Raw genomic sequence first — 15280 nt, 5'->3', positions numbered from 1 at the left:
ATTCTGGTCAAACCCTCATGAAACATTTTACCCATCATTTTAGTTACACTGTTCACAAAGGGGTTTTGATACATTTTCCAGAAGAATTTAAGTAAACAATACAATGATCTTGAAGGTTTTTCATAGATTAACTTTTTATTGCTAGCAGGGGAAGTAGAATAGCACTTAACACATTTAAAAAAAAAAACAAAATCAGATAAAAAAATCTCCAAGATGAAAGCTACACTTGCATATAGGTACATATATTTTAAAGCAATCAAACCTGGGCTATTTTGGAATCTTAAACCTCCTGACACTATTTTTCTGAATTCATTAATACCATGTGGCGAATGATTTTCTGGAAAACTTTGCTGGTTTCACTATGTATTTTATGACTAGGCAACTGTGACATTAAATTTTATCCCCTGTGGCTTGGAGTTAAATGCTTGCTCTATTCAGAATGGTAACACTCAATTAAACAGCATTTTTCATGACCTACACCCACCATTGTTACTGTATTTAAGGGAAATAATGGGGGTACTGACCTATATTGCGCTTCTTATTATCAATGGAGACAAAGCGTATGCAGGGATTACTGGTGATGTACTTCCCAGCCCATGGGACATCAGTCTTCGTGCCAGCTTCATAAAAGAGGCCCAGAGCGTAGCGGGAGGAGTAGCTCACAGACTCTAGTTGTTGTCTCTGGCATTCACTAATTACTGTGGAAGAAAAAATAAAGGAAATCAGAAGTGAAAAATATCATCTTGGGGCCTGGCGGCGTGGCCTAGCAGCTAAAGTCCTCACCTTGAACGCACCGGGATCCCATATGGGTGCCGGTTCTAATCCCGGCAGCTCCACTTCCCATCCAGCTCCCTGCTTGTGGCCTGGGAAAGCAGTCGAGGACGGCCCAAGGCTTTGGGACCCTGCACCCGTGTGGGAGACCTGGAAGAAGCTCCTGGTTCCCGGCTTCGGATCGGCGCAGCACCGGCCGTTGCGGCTCACTTGGGGGGTGAATCATCGGACGGAAGATCTTCCTCTCTGTCTCTCCTCCTCTGTGTATATCTGACTTTGTAATAAAAATGAAAATCTTTTTTAAAAAAAGAAAAATATCATCTTTCCTTTCAGTACATCCAGAACTCCTGTAAGCAAATTCCTTCTCCTTGCATTAACATGCAGCCTCAGCTCTAATTTCTTTTCAGAATGATGACCAACATTGGCAATTAGTTTACAATCAAAGTGAAGGTCCAAATGTCTTCATCGACATTCAAGGCTCTCAAAACATGGACCTGAGTTGCTTGTCTAGTCTGTTTTCCCAGTTATCCTACCAGGACCATTTGGCAACATTATAGATTTTATATACTGATGCTATGAATCACTGTCCCTGCTACATAACTTGCCACAAGCATTTCGCTTATAACAATTCTTTTAAGGTCATAATTTCAGTGCTAAAAGTGAGAAAACATGTTCCATTTGTTTTGACCTCTTAAATCCTATGTCACGAAGTGACTTGTTTACCTATCATCTTCTCTGCCAGTGCATTGTAGTAGTTACCTAGGCAGAGAGACCACACCTGTGTAATCTCGGTTACAGGCCACTAGCTTATTGCAGGTGCACTAAGAACAAAACTGCAAAGAGAAGTGTGTTGAAATGTAGACAATAAGTGATTAACAAGTGGAACAGGCTTGGAAAAGGGATTGGGCAACTTTTGGTTCAAACCTTGATTCAGTCACCTGCTAGGTACCTGGCACTGGTACGTTATACTGATTGCAGCTTTCTTGTCTGTAAGTGTTGACACTGCAGCATGCATAAATGTGTTGCTAGAGTTACATGAAAGAGCTTGTAGAAGAGTAGTTATGTATGGTGTTTCTCAGCTATGGCTTTCTCCTAGACAGGAAACTATTTAAGAAGATGAGACCCGGTTCCATTCCTGGGTGAAAAAATAAATTTCCCCTACTCTGTAGTTTCCATCTCCAGTCCTTCTACTTTTAAGATTTCACAACTGCTTATCTTCTGTGCACAGCATTAAAAACTTGGTTTTTTTTTAAAGACAGCCATACTTTTTTCTTTTAAGATTTATGTATTTTTATTTGAAAGGCAAAATTACAGGGAGAAGGAAAGACAAACAACTTCCATCTGCTGCTTCACTCCCCAAATGGCTGCAATGCCTGGAGCTAAGCCAGTCTGAAGCCAAAAGCCAGGACATTCCTCTGGGCCTTCCACACAGATGCAAGGACCTAAGGAGTTATGCCATCCTCTGCTGATTTCCCATGTCATGAGCAAGAGAGCTGGATCAGAAGTGGAGTAGCTGACATACCAGCGGAGCATATATGGGATGCTGGCATTGCACGTTAAGGATTAGCCTGGTAGGCCTCTGCACCAGTCTGTTTATTTTAGAGGTATATTTATTTAAAAGGGACAGTTATGAGAGAAGCAGAGCCAGAGACCTTCCAGCTGCTGGCTCACTCTCACAAGGGCTGTAATGGCTGAGGTCAAAGCCAGGAGCCTGGTACCTCCTCCAGATCTCCCACATGGGCTCTGGGGCCCAAGGAATTGAGTCACCCTCTGTTGCTTTCCCCAGCCATTAACAGGGAGCTAAACAGAAACTGGAGCAGCTGGTGCTCGAGCCAGTGCCCATATGGGATGCTAGTACTGCAGGCAGCAGCCAAATATGCTACGCTATAGTGTTAGCTCCAGAAGGCCATATTTGTGTCCTGAAGACCTCAGCTACTTTAGGCACAGGACAGGGGGAAATCCTCATTTATGTGAGAAATGCCCTTAAACTAAAACATTCAGAATAACGAGATCTCAAAGATGGGGGACTACTTTGACTAAATCTTAGGGAAATGGCTTTCGAAGATAGAAATGGGGAGGATCGTCAAATAATTATTTAATGACAGTAATCATCATAGACATTCAGAGCTACAAAAATGTTGAGTCATGACTGAAATTTTTAAAAAAGCACATTCTAATTTCATAAAGTCCTGTCAAGAAAGTGTTTGCACCATCTTCATTGGATAACCTTCGAAAGTTGAGATTCAGAGAGGCTGTATCACTTACCCTGGGTGACCCAGCCTCCAAACTGGGCTGTTGAGACGAAGCCAGGGTCTCTGCCTTCGAGTTTTCCCCCCAGAGTCTCCTCTTCTAATGTGTATGTCTGAGCTTAAACATGAACTTCTGTGCCATTTGCTCCTGTGACAATGGTAGTTACTTGTTCTCAGAAGGAAAAGCCTTCATTCTTTTGGACCATTGTTTCATGCCTTCTTAATAGTTTCAACTACTTAGTTGAACAAATGATCCTGTGACATTGACTCCAATACACTGAATGAATGTGGGGTCTTATTTAATTTGCTTTTCAAGTTCTGGCTGATATTAGGCTTCCTCTTTGTGGAATGTGAAGAGGTAGAAGATGCTGGAGGGTATGTAACTAACTTTCCCATTTAAAAAAAAAAATTTAAAAACCAACCAAACATAAAACCTCAAACTAACCAAACCAAAGTGTTGAGTCAGCTATCTAGCAACTGAAAAGGCCTTAGATTTTTTTTAAGCCGAAAGGTCAACTAGGTTGACAGCTGAATTGGACCGCCTTCTCCCTCCATAACCATATTTGCACATTTAGCTAGTTTTCAGACAAGCTGCGGAGAGACAAATCCCACTGGATAGCCCCTTGAAAAGGTAATTGATATCTGTATAGAAACAGTAATTAACCTCAGGCACTCTTGTATGCTCTGAGGTCTTGACAACTCTGAGAACAGGGAGGTGAGACTTTCAACTGAAAGCATCTCCGATTCTGCAGAAAGTCACACACAGGCAGTTTGGCTTGAGGACCTGAAAAGGTTTGGATTGCACAGTGCAGACAGGGCGAATGAAGTCATCTCAGTTTCCTTGAAAATATTTCCCATGCAGAATACTGAAGGAACAGCCAGAGATTCCAAATACATACTGTTTGCTAAGGAAAATAAATTTTTTGTTATCGTGTATTCGGAAAGGACAAATATCCACAAGCACAATTTAAGTAATAATCCCTGATCCCAATGCAATAAATCTTTCCTTGGCTAGTATTTTCATTTAATTCTCAGCCAGTAGGGTTATATAACATCTCACTATTACATATATTTTGATAATATCTATAATTCTATAACTTCTGTCTACTGATTGTAACAAAATGCATTCATATAATAAAATTGTGATGTAATGTGGCTAAACATTGTAGTAACGACAGTCATTCATATTGCTATTAGAATCATGCCTGTTTCATTGCATTTCTGACCATGAGTTGATGTGCATGTGTGTGTACTTGTCTGTTTATGTGCACATGTATGTGTGGAGTGTTTGTGTGGACTTAGGAGGTGGAGAAGCATTGAGGTGGAGGAGTGGGGGGAGGAAAGAGAAGCAGACCAAGGCTGTGCTCCTAACATATAAATAATTCCATTTTCTCCTAGTTGTCTAAACTAAAAGAGGACCAATGATACACACTATTTCCTATGATGTTTTGGTGACACTCTGACCTCCCTACTCATCCATCTATCCATCCCCTAATTGCACCAGGCATTCTCATAGGTAGCAGGGATGTAAGGCAGAAAGACAAAGGCCTTCCTCTCATGTGGCTTTCGTAGCAGTGGTAGAGGGGCCAATGTACGCATAGATAACCGTGTCAATGATATTTCAGTTGATAATACGCACAAAGTGATGGTTGTAGGTGAGATTTATTCTGAGAGAGTATTCTGATTCCCTGGGAAACTACCATGGGTTAGGAATCAGGGACAGGTATGATGTGACCTCTCTGTCTTTTCAAGGATTTATTTGAAAGTCAGATTTACACAGACAAATGATCTATCGCAATCTTCAGTCCTGAAATAGCTAGAACTGGGCCATTCCTAATGTAGGAACTTGGAATGTCTTTCAAATCTCCCATGTGGATACAGGGGCCTTAGTACTTGGGCCGTCTTATACTTTTCCAGGTACATTAGCAGGAAGCTGGAACAGAAGTGGAGCAGCTGGGTTTCGAACCAGTACCCAAGTGGGATACTAGAATCATGGCAAAGGCTTAACTTGCTACACCACAATACTGATCACTGGCTTTTCTTTAAAATGGTCATTCTGGGGGCTAGCCAATAAAGCCACCATCTATGATGCCAGCATCCCAAATAATTGTTGGTTCATGTTTTGGCTATTCCACTTCCAATCCAACTCCCTGCAAATGGCCTGGGGAAAGCAGCTGAAGATGTCACAAGTGTTTGGGCCCTGCTACTATCACATAGGAGATCCAGATGAAGCTCCTAACTTCATGTTGGCACAACTCTTGTCCATTGTGGCCATTTGGCGAGGAAAGCAGCAGATGGAAGATCTCCATCTCTTCAACTCTCTATAACTTTCAAATAAATAAATCTTAAAAATTGATCATTCTGCCTATAGTTAAAGACTATAGGGATGCAAGAGTGGAACTCGAGTAAAAGCTGATACAGTTGCAGTGGTCTTGGATTTGACATGACAGTAGAAGGGGTAAGAAGTGTCTATATGAGGGTCGGTGCTGTGGTTTAACAGTCTAATCCTTTACCTTCAAACACTGGCTTCCCATACGGGTGCCAGTTCATGTCCCTGCTGCTCCACCTCTGATCCAGCTCCCTGCTTATATCCTGGGTAGGTAGCTGAGGATGGCTCAAGTCCTGAGGGACCCTACACCCAGGTGAAAGACCTGGATGAAGATTGTTCTGTCTTTTCTTTGCTCTATAAATCTTCATTTGATTTTTATATTGTAGATGAAATATGTACATATGCACATGCACATGTATATATGCAAATGTAAACCTGGGTGCATACTGTTAAGTAGAAATGAGGAGAGGTTGATTTGCATTGAGCTTTTGTATTAATTGTGGGCAGACTGCTCCCAAGTGGAATCCCTCATGCTGATGTTCTGTGTCACCAAACCAAAAACCTGAACTGTTTACTACCAATATCTGACCTAAGAAATCATGAGATGATAGCGCAATCTCCAAGTAGGCTAGTTTTCTAAGAAACAGGAGTTGACACCATCCAAGCAAAATGGACTCAGTCAATCTGAGCTCACAGGAGAAGGAAGGCCTCTTAATATATAACCATTCACAAGGAAGAAACCTGAAACACTACTGGGACCTGAAAAGCCACCTCCTTCCTCTTTAATGTACTCCAGGTCACTTCTCATAGGTACATAGTCATCTTAAATCCTAGTACCACAGATTATTTATCTGTGTTTCAACTTCACAATAATACAATGAAATGATACATGTTCTTTATGTATGTCTTTTTTCATTCAGTGTTATATTTGTGACATAAATATCATGTGGAGTTGTGGGTAATTCTCATGGTAGCATAGTTCTATGTATATTGTTGATTTCAGCATTGGTGGAAATTTGGGTTATATACAGTTGTGTAGAATTAAATGATAACTTATCTAGATGATTTTGGGGGGGGATATACTGTTAAGTGTTGGTTTTAAGACTTCCCTGGACAGTGAGTTCAGATATTTGGCTTCTGTTGATATTGTCAAGCAGGTTTTTAAGGTGGTTGTCCCAGTTGGTACTTTGGCCAGGACTCAGTGAAAGCTCACCTGGTGCACACCTCTGTCCATATTTCCTATCTGTCTTCAATCTGGGGTGAGTGATCTCATCACACTGGATTTAATTTTCTTTCCATTATGAATGATATTTGTAAAGATTTCTTTGTTTATAATTCAAATATCCTTTTCTGATTACCTGTACAATCTTTGCTCTTTCTTCTTTTGGGTTTTCTGCATTTTTATTGCTGTGCAGGAGTTCTTTTAAATATCTGGATAAATAACACAGATGAAGTATAAGAACTCTCTTTGTGGCTTCTGTCTTTACCCTCTTAATATTGTGGCTTGATAAACAGTTTTAATTTGGTTTAGCCCAGTTTATCACCTTTTCCACTTATAGTTAGCACTATTTTTGGTCCCATTTAAGAACTCTGTCTAATTAACCTACAACGTTATAAAAATATATCCTCAGACTTTTTGATTTTTAAAAATTGTCTGAAAGGTGTATTGATTTCCCTTACATGGGCTGTTAGTGTGAGCTCCAGCTTGACGTCTGATTCAGGTTTCCTGTTAATGCACATCCCGGTAAGTCACAGGCAATGGCTCAAACCCTTGGGTTTCTGCCACCTGGGTGAGAGACCCTATTTCCTGGGCATTTGACTTCAGTCTGACTCAGCCCTGACTATCGCAGGCCTTTGGGGAATGAGCCCAAGATGGAAGATCTCCATGTCTGTCCATCGTGTTTCTCCTTTTTGTCTCTTTCAAAACAACAAAAAAAATTTTAAAGAAATGGATATTACTCAATTTGCTTTGACATTTCATTAAATGTGAGACATGTGTTTCCTCTTCCAGCCATTATAATTGTTAAGGCTGTATTGTACATTTTGTGCACAGATCCTTATCTGCATTTCTAATTATTTCCTTAAAACAGAATTACTTAAGTATAATTACTGTGGGATTGATTTTTAGACTCGCCAATTTAAAGTTTCCATTAACAGTACACAAAAGACCTAATTTCACCATATTCGTGCCTCCAGTATTTTCTTTTTAGGGGAATAATTTGGGAGGAAAAAGCTCATCTTGGTTGCAGTACAGTATGAGTAAACATTTTTCACATGTGTGCTAGCCTCTGTGCAGCTTCACTTCTAGAAAGTAATCCTTTCATGTGCTTTTGCCAATTGGTCTATTAGTCTTCATGTTATTAAACTGATTTTATTAGTGAGTAATAGATTACAGAGGTTCTCCATGTAATGTCCGTTTTTCCTGTGCATTGTGTGTACTTCAATTATCTGTTCTTCGTTAAAGTATTTGTGCCTGGGAGAGGTCATGGCTTCCTGTTTTTTTTTTTTTAAGATTTATTTATTTTATTACAAAGTCAGATATACAGAGAGGAGGAGAGAGAGAGAGGAAGAGCTTCCGTCCGATGTCTCACTCCCCAAGTGAGCCACAACAGGCCGGTGCTGCGCCGATCCGAAGCCGGGAACCAGGAACCTCTTCTGGGTCTCCCATGCGGGTGCAGGGTCCCAAGGCTTTGGGCCGTCCTCGACTGCTTTCCCAGGCCACAAGCAGCGAGCTGCATGGGAAGTGGAGCTGCTGGGATTAGAACCGGCGCCCATATGGGATCCCGGGGCGTTAAAGGCAAGGACTTTAGCCGCTAGGCCACCATGTCGGGCCCTGGCTTCCTGTCTGTTGAAGCCAAGTTGCTGCACCATCTTTGGCTAGTTGCCTGAAACCTACCCACTACCATAATCATGATATATCATATCATATCATATCATATCATATCATATCATATCATATCATATCATATCATCATGACAGTGGGTAGGTTTTATTAAAGTTTTTTCACCTTCATTAACTTCTTTCAGTAAAACCTTGTAACTGCACCATCTAAAAGGGTACTTTGCAAAGTCAGTCAAAAAGAAGAATGAAAAGGCAAGTCTGATGTAAAGAAAATGCTTGACAGGGAAAAAAAAATATTAGTGTGGAGGCGGTGGTGTTGCCCACTTTCCTGCAGCCCTAGACCTTTTGTACCCTAATCAACTACGTAAGATTATTAAAAAATAAATTTTAAAAATGCCTTGAAATTTAGTTTTTCACAATACAAATTTTCTGTGCGGTTTATTGCTTGGTCCATGATTGAAACAGTATTTCTGTTCTTTTAGTTTCTTCTAACAAATCATTCTAAAGCAAAGTATGTCACAATTACTCTTATGTACTGGTACAAACTGACCTCTTAAAAACAAACACTTGGGTCTGAGATTAAGTTGAGTGAGAACATTTTGCAATTGATGAAGGCTTGCATCTCTTCAGTAAGCAAGATAATGTTTTCAACTGTATTTCTCTTCACCTGGTATTTTCTTTGGCATGATGATGAATAAAATGTTTTGATATTGACATAAAACAAATGCCTTTTAGCACTAACATGGCATTCACTTATAATCTTATGGTTCATGGTAGACACTTTTCACATTGATGTTTGCTATTCAAAGCCTTAACCTCCTGCCAGAAGATCTGATGTTTACAGCTAATTATACAGGGTTGTTTATTTCCTGATTTGCCGGTGGATGTGAAGGACCTCAGTTGAAGTATACTTCAAGTTAGGAAATCAATCTGTATTATAGCTAGCTTCATTCTGGTCAAAGGAACCTGTTCTTGATTGATTTATTTTTAGCATGTATGTTGAACCCCAAGACAGATGGAAAAACTAGAATATCTAGTTTTGTGAATATACAAAAACAAGTGTATCTTCACCAAAATAGCTGGTTTCTTTTTACTCAAAGTGGCTGCAGAAATGGTGCTAAAAAGATGAATTTTCCCTAAAATTCTCTTAGCAGGCCAGTCTGGAGTTTGAAATGCTACCAGTTTTGAGTCATTCCTTTCCTGTAAAATATCACTGAATCAGGCTAGTTTCACTTCCCATGGAATAAATTGAATGTTTACCTGGACTCTATAGGTATAGAAGTCATCAAGCCTTGAGCACAGTTTCAGAAATAGTTTTGGCAAGCAATAAATCTAGAGTTTACTGGTGACAGATTTCAGCAGTCGTAGCTATATGAGATTTCCCTGGGGAAATATTTCTGTTTATCCTGAGAGGCTTCTCCAGAGTCAGAAAATCTGGGTTTGAATTCTAGTTCTGAAATTTAATCTAACTGACCTTGTTCACTAATATCTTTTTAAGTATCCATTTTTCTATATAATTATGCTCATCCCCATCACATAAGGGACTGGTAAAAAGTAAATGAAATTATTCAGCGACTAATACAATACCTAGCACACAACAGCACATTGCAAAACCCTAACTTACTGTACTTGGCTTTGGAAGCATGTTGTGGGGGAGGGGAAGAGCAGCATGTGGGTGGATTGAATTAAGCATGCAATGAAAGTACCCTATGTCAGAATGCCAGTTCAAGTCTTAAGCTATTCAGCTGGTGATCCCACTTACTGTTGTTAGGCCCAGGAAGACAGCAGAACATGGCCCAAGTACTTAGGCCCTAGCCACTCAGTGCTATACCTGGGTGGAGTTCCTGGCTCCTGGCTTCAGCCTGGCTGCTGTGGCTATTTTGGGAATAAAACAGGGGTGGAGATCTCTCCCTGTTTTCCCTTATTTCTCCCTTTATCTCTGTCACTCTACATTTCGAATAAGAAGTAACAAATCAATCTTCATAAGAAGCATTTGAGATATCTTTGTACTACACATCAGGAAAAAACTGAAAAGCCTTCATAATTAACACTGCGATGTTCTACCTAACAGAGATGGTTGCAGTATTGAGAAGGCCCAAATTGCTAAGGTGTTCCCGGCCTTGGAAATGAGTCAAGCCTACTCTGAGACCACTCTACCACCCCTCATATCGCCAGCAGTCTGGAGAGTTTTCTACTCCCTATTATCTCCCTGAACCTGTATAAAGAACAACATACTAAGAAGAAAAGAGCATTTTCTTTTGTGGTCCAGCTTTCTCTTGCTTCTTGCTGTTGGCATGCAATGGTTATTGAATGAGTATTAGGCCATGCATGTGTGGCTGTATCTGGCTTTTCATAAAACCTTAGCACTTCTAGCGACATGGAGAATCAATTGCTTTACAAACTCACTGCCCACTTCCCTCTAGATCTGGAGGTCCCGTGGAGCTCCAATTGTTTCCATAGCAACAAGTGCTAACCACAGGAATTAGGAACCGGTTCTCAAAAAATGCACAATGAATTACCAGAAATGGCTTATTGCAACTTCACTGTGCATCCAGCATTTGTGAGTCACTACAAAATATCTAGAATAAACAGCAGAGTCCAGCACAGAAATAACACTGATATATACAATAATACTACCATGGCTATTAGTTTTATCCTTGGAAACCTTTGTGAGTTTCAGAATGTAAATGGAGTTGGCTTTGCTTTTTTTAGTGATCTATGTATTTTTATTGGAAAGGCAGATTTTACAGAAAGGAGAGACAGAAAGTCTCCTATCCGCTGGTTCAGACTGCAGATGTCAGCAATGGCCAAAGATGAGCTGATCTGAAACCAGAAACCAGGTGTTTTCCAGGTCTTCCATGTCAGTGCAAGGACTTGTGCCCTCCTCCACTGCTTTCTAGGGCCATAAGCAGAGAGCTGGGATGCATCTAGGCCAGCAGGAGACATCAATGCCTTGTCAGAGGATGGAAAGCAGAACAGGTTGGATAACTCTCCTGACCAAGATTTGCAGCATGTTCCTGGGCCTGTGGATGCACTAAGGTACTTTGTCAACCAACAGATCTTGGAAAGATATTCTCAACCTTGAAGCAATGAAACCAACAACATCCCAGGGTTATCAAAACCACTCAAGCAATACCCTCAGAATGCTCTTCCGTTCTCTGGGGTCACTAGGGCATCATCACATGACCATCTCCTATCCCTGGACACTGATGTAGTTTGATTGCAAGAAGTGGCCCTCTCCTCTTTGCGAACACAGGAGAGAAAAAAAAAAGACAAATATCCTACCCAGCTTGCTAAATACTTGACTCTCCCCACCCTTATCAGAGGCCCACATAGACATGTATCCCTACCAACTGTATAAACATTTTTTTTTTCAAAAACTGGAGCAGCCTGGGTCTGGCACAGTAGCCTAGCAGCTAAAGTCTTTGCCTTGGCACATGCTGGAATCCCACACGTGATCCGGTTCTAATCCTGGCAGCCCTGCTTCCCATCCCGTTCCCTGCTTGTGGCCTGGAAAGGCAGTCAAGTATGGCCCAAAGCCTTGGAACCCTGCACCTGTGTGGGAATCCTAGAAGAGGCTCTGGGCTCCTGGCTTCAGATCAGCACAGTTCTGGCCATTGCAGTTGCTTGGAGTGAATCATCAGATGGAAGATCTTCCTCTCTGTGTCTCCTCCTTTATGTATCTCTGACTTTCTGATAAAATAAATCTTAAGAAATGGAGCAGTCTGGATGCAGTTCCCATATGGTATGCCACAGGGCAGATGATCAGCTTGCTGTACCACCAGCCGCAGCTTTGCTATTATAGGTTGAAAACACATATTACGTATAGAAACCATATTGAAAAGCATTTTAAAATGCTCACCTTATTTCTATGCATTCTAAACTTTTTAGACTATTATGTCATTACTTTTTTGTAGGGTAAAAGTGCCAAGTTTCAGATGGGAAAGAATATGAAAATAAGGCACTGTGTATGTTATTATACAAAATGTCACAGAATATCATACATATTTTACAGTCAGTCTTTTCAGCCTATTCGTTTAATTACTTTATGGCCATGCAATTCATGAGCAATATAGTGATTCTAAAATTCATAACAATAAAAACTTTATTACATGTCATCTCATAGTTTTATGTAGATAGATTTTTATATTTACGGCTAGAGTTACTTTAAACTGTGGCAAACTGACTTTAAAAGCTTTTTAATTAGAATATTAATTCTCAAAGTTTTAGAAATCAGGAAGCAATGTGTACAAGGACCTGAAACGTCTGGTAATGGGGGCAAAATGGCAGAGGCTGATGGTGTAAGCTCTAACACTCTCAAGACAGGTTCATCTTGCACCATGCACATCGCTAGGTTCTTTCTGCTTACGTAATAACAACTCCCCCATAATGCTTAGCTAATGCCAAAGCAAATAAACTGAACTTGGGAAGAAAAGCTCCAAGTAGTACCAGTCTGTGGGAGCCTACAAATTTAATTATTTTAAAACCACTGTACTTCTATAACTAAAAGAAACCTGAATTTGATTAAAAGCACAATTACCTTGTGCTTTTTTTATATGTTACATCAGCTTTTATTTGCAATTGTGCTTCATGTACTTTCATTAATGTACTGGTTTGTACATGAAAGTACCATTCAATTCTCTTTGTTTCTACTTTATTCATGCTCTTGAACTGTAAATGTTTGCAGTGGGTTTCAATCATTTCCCTCCTTGTTTTATGACCTTCATATCACTATAAATGTTGAACCGGAAAGATTTTCATGACTCAGGCTGCTTTTTGTTTTGTTTTTTTAAAGATTTTTTTTTTATAAAAGATTTTTTAAGGCAGATTTACAAAGAGAAGGAGATACAGAGAGAAACATGTTTCATTTGCTGGTTCATTCCCCAAGCAGCTGCAATAGCCAGACCTGAGCCAGTGTGGAGCCAGGTTCCTCCTCTGAGTCTCCCGTTTGGGCCATCCTCGACTGCTTTCCCATGCCAAAGGCATGGAGCTGGATGGGAAGTGGAGTAGGCGGGATTAGAATAAGTGCCCAAATGGGATCCCACAGCATGCAAGGTGAGGACTTTAGCCACTGGGCTACTGCGCCAGATCTGACTCAGGTTGCTTTAACTGCACACTTGGATTTCTGAGTCCCTGCAAAAGTCTGTGTCTTATACATGAATAAGCATATAATAATATTCTATGATATGTATCTTTCATTTGAACTTTACTTTCCCCATGATTAGTAATGTTCTACCTTGAAGAACTACTGAGAATACTTGAAGACTAGAAATTATATGCTAATCCAATACAAAATGGGGGGAAACTGACATAGGGAAAAGGGCTGAACGTTTATCTCTAGCTGATATAGGAAGGTAAAATTACCAATAATTAATTCAGTTGTCAAAGTAAGAGAATTGAAAAAATGCAGATTTTTTTCCCTTGCTGATCTGTGAAAATACACAAATTCATTGCCTCAACATGTCTAATTAGGATCTATAATTTCAGTTAAGTGCCATGGTATCAAAAACCTATTAACCATCAATCCACTTTTACCAGGTTACCTGTTGAGTTAGGATATAATTTGACCCCAAGACAATTACTCAAAACAGCTTGTAGGGGTTGGCCCCCAGTTTTTTTCTCTTTCCCATGGTATATTTTAGACCCAGGTTCTACCATGTGTACAGTCAGAAACATCAACTGCTCCTTGTACTTTTTTGCCTTAACACACCAACCTTACCCAACTGACTCTTTACAGATAAATGTGCATATTTGGTAAGGCATGGTCTCTGATGGGATCAGAAATGAGATGACATTTCATTATTTCAGGATCAAATTCCAAAGATAAGATTTTTCTTCACATTGCTGAGTGTCATACAGATTCCAGCCATTTATAATGGACCTCATCTCATTGATTCCAAGGAAATTTGAAATAGAAGCAGTGATCTTTTCAGAGAGGCTTCATTTACCCTAAGTGGTGGCTGATATCCTCTTATAGATGACCAATGCACCCTGCCCCTTGAATCAAATGACACTTACCCAACCCCTACCCCACCCCCAGCCAGGATGCATAGAAGTTGTTCTGCTCAGATGGATATCTGATGTCCTTTTCTTACCACCTTGCCACCTCTGGCTCTCTACCACAAACCTGCATCAGCTTGTCTCCACCTGTCCTCCTGAACCAAGGTTTCTCACTTCATAGCTCACTGTACAATCCATTTGCTTCTCAAAACATATATATATATATTTATATATTTTTTATATATATATTAATATATATATATATATATCCGTGAAAATGTCAGATTACTCTGTTCAATTGCTTGTTCAGTCAGCCCTGGAAGGTTTCTTCTTAGCTCACCAAATTGTCTATTTTCCTCACTTTCTCTTTTATTCCATTTATGTAACTGTCCACAGCCACAATAACAGGAAAAAAAAGACCTACCAAATCAATTGAAACTGGCTTTAATATTTAGTGATATAGGATAAGGAAAGCTATATGTTTTTGGAGGTAAAAGTAGAAGTCATAAAGACCACAAATTCCAAGAGGTCTCATAAATCCCCCTCGGAGTCTCACAGAAGAATCAGTCAACCTCCTTATTTGGTTTTCTCTTAGAAATCTGTGTCCAATCTAAATAGAGAAATTGCTTCGACTCAGTTGTTCGCTTCTCTACTGTATTTGTGCATGAGTGATATTTGTGCTCCATGATTGCCTGGCATAGTATGTAAGATGATTCTAATTTGAAACAATCAGATTACCAGAAGAATTCATAGACTTAACAGGATAAATGGGGTAGAGCTATATGGAAACTCTGTATTGATGCCTGGTGATTTTGTTTTGTATATTTAAAGTTAATTTGAAATAAAATATTAAGACAGAGTTCATAGACGAACAGCCCGCAATAGGAACTGATTGGCACTCTGTATCAATCAGTATTAATTTCTCAGTGCCAGCTGATTTGCCAGCATAAAGACTCAGGGACAAGTTGCAAAAGGAGAAAATTGGAACAGGCATCCCATAGAAAAATTAATTTGCCTCTATTTCAAATAATGCATATTGAGAAATTGAATGGTGCAGCAAATAAAATACTTCTTACATGTAATATAGAA

At 39.9% G+C, this 15280-nt stretch overlaps 1 protein-coding gene across 3 annotated transcripts in view; it reads right to left on the bottom strand.

Annotated features, from left to right (window-relative positions):
- The window catches only part of RNLS (renalase, FAD dependent amine oxidase), a 283483-nt gene that overhangs the window by 95891 nt on the left and 172312 nt on the right, over positions 1 to 15280 (bottom strand). For 2 of the 3 annotated variants that reach the window (XM_004583380.4, XM_058671329.1), the window contains exon 5: positions 525 to 698. The exons of the other annotated variant lie outside the window; for it this stretch is intronic. In XM_004583380.4, coding sequence (XP_004583437.2) covers positions 525 to 698 — 174 coding nt within the window. The remainder of the gene's footprint in view (positions 1 to 524; positions 699 to 15280) is intronic. 3 annotated transcript variants of the gene reach the window in all.

This window comes from Ochotona princeps, chromosome 13, assembly GCF_030435755.1.
Source record: "Ochotona princeps isolate mOchPri1 chromosome 13, mOchPri1.hap1, whole genome shotgun sequence".
NCBI classification, from domain to species: Eukaryota; Metazoa; Chordata; class Mammalia; order Lagomorpha; family Ochotonidae; genus Ochotona; species Ochotona princeps.
Note: the sequence above shows the minus strand (reverse complement) of the source record. Positions and strands in the feature narration are given on the sequence as shown.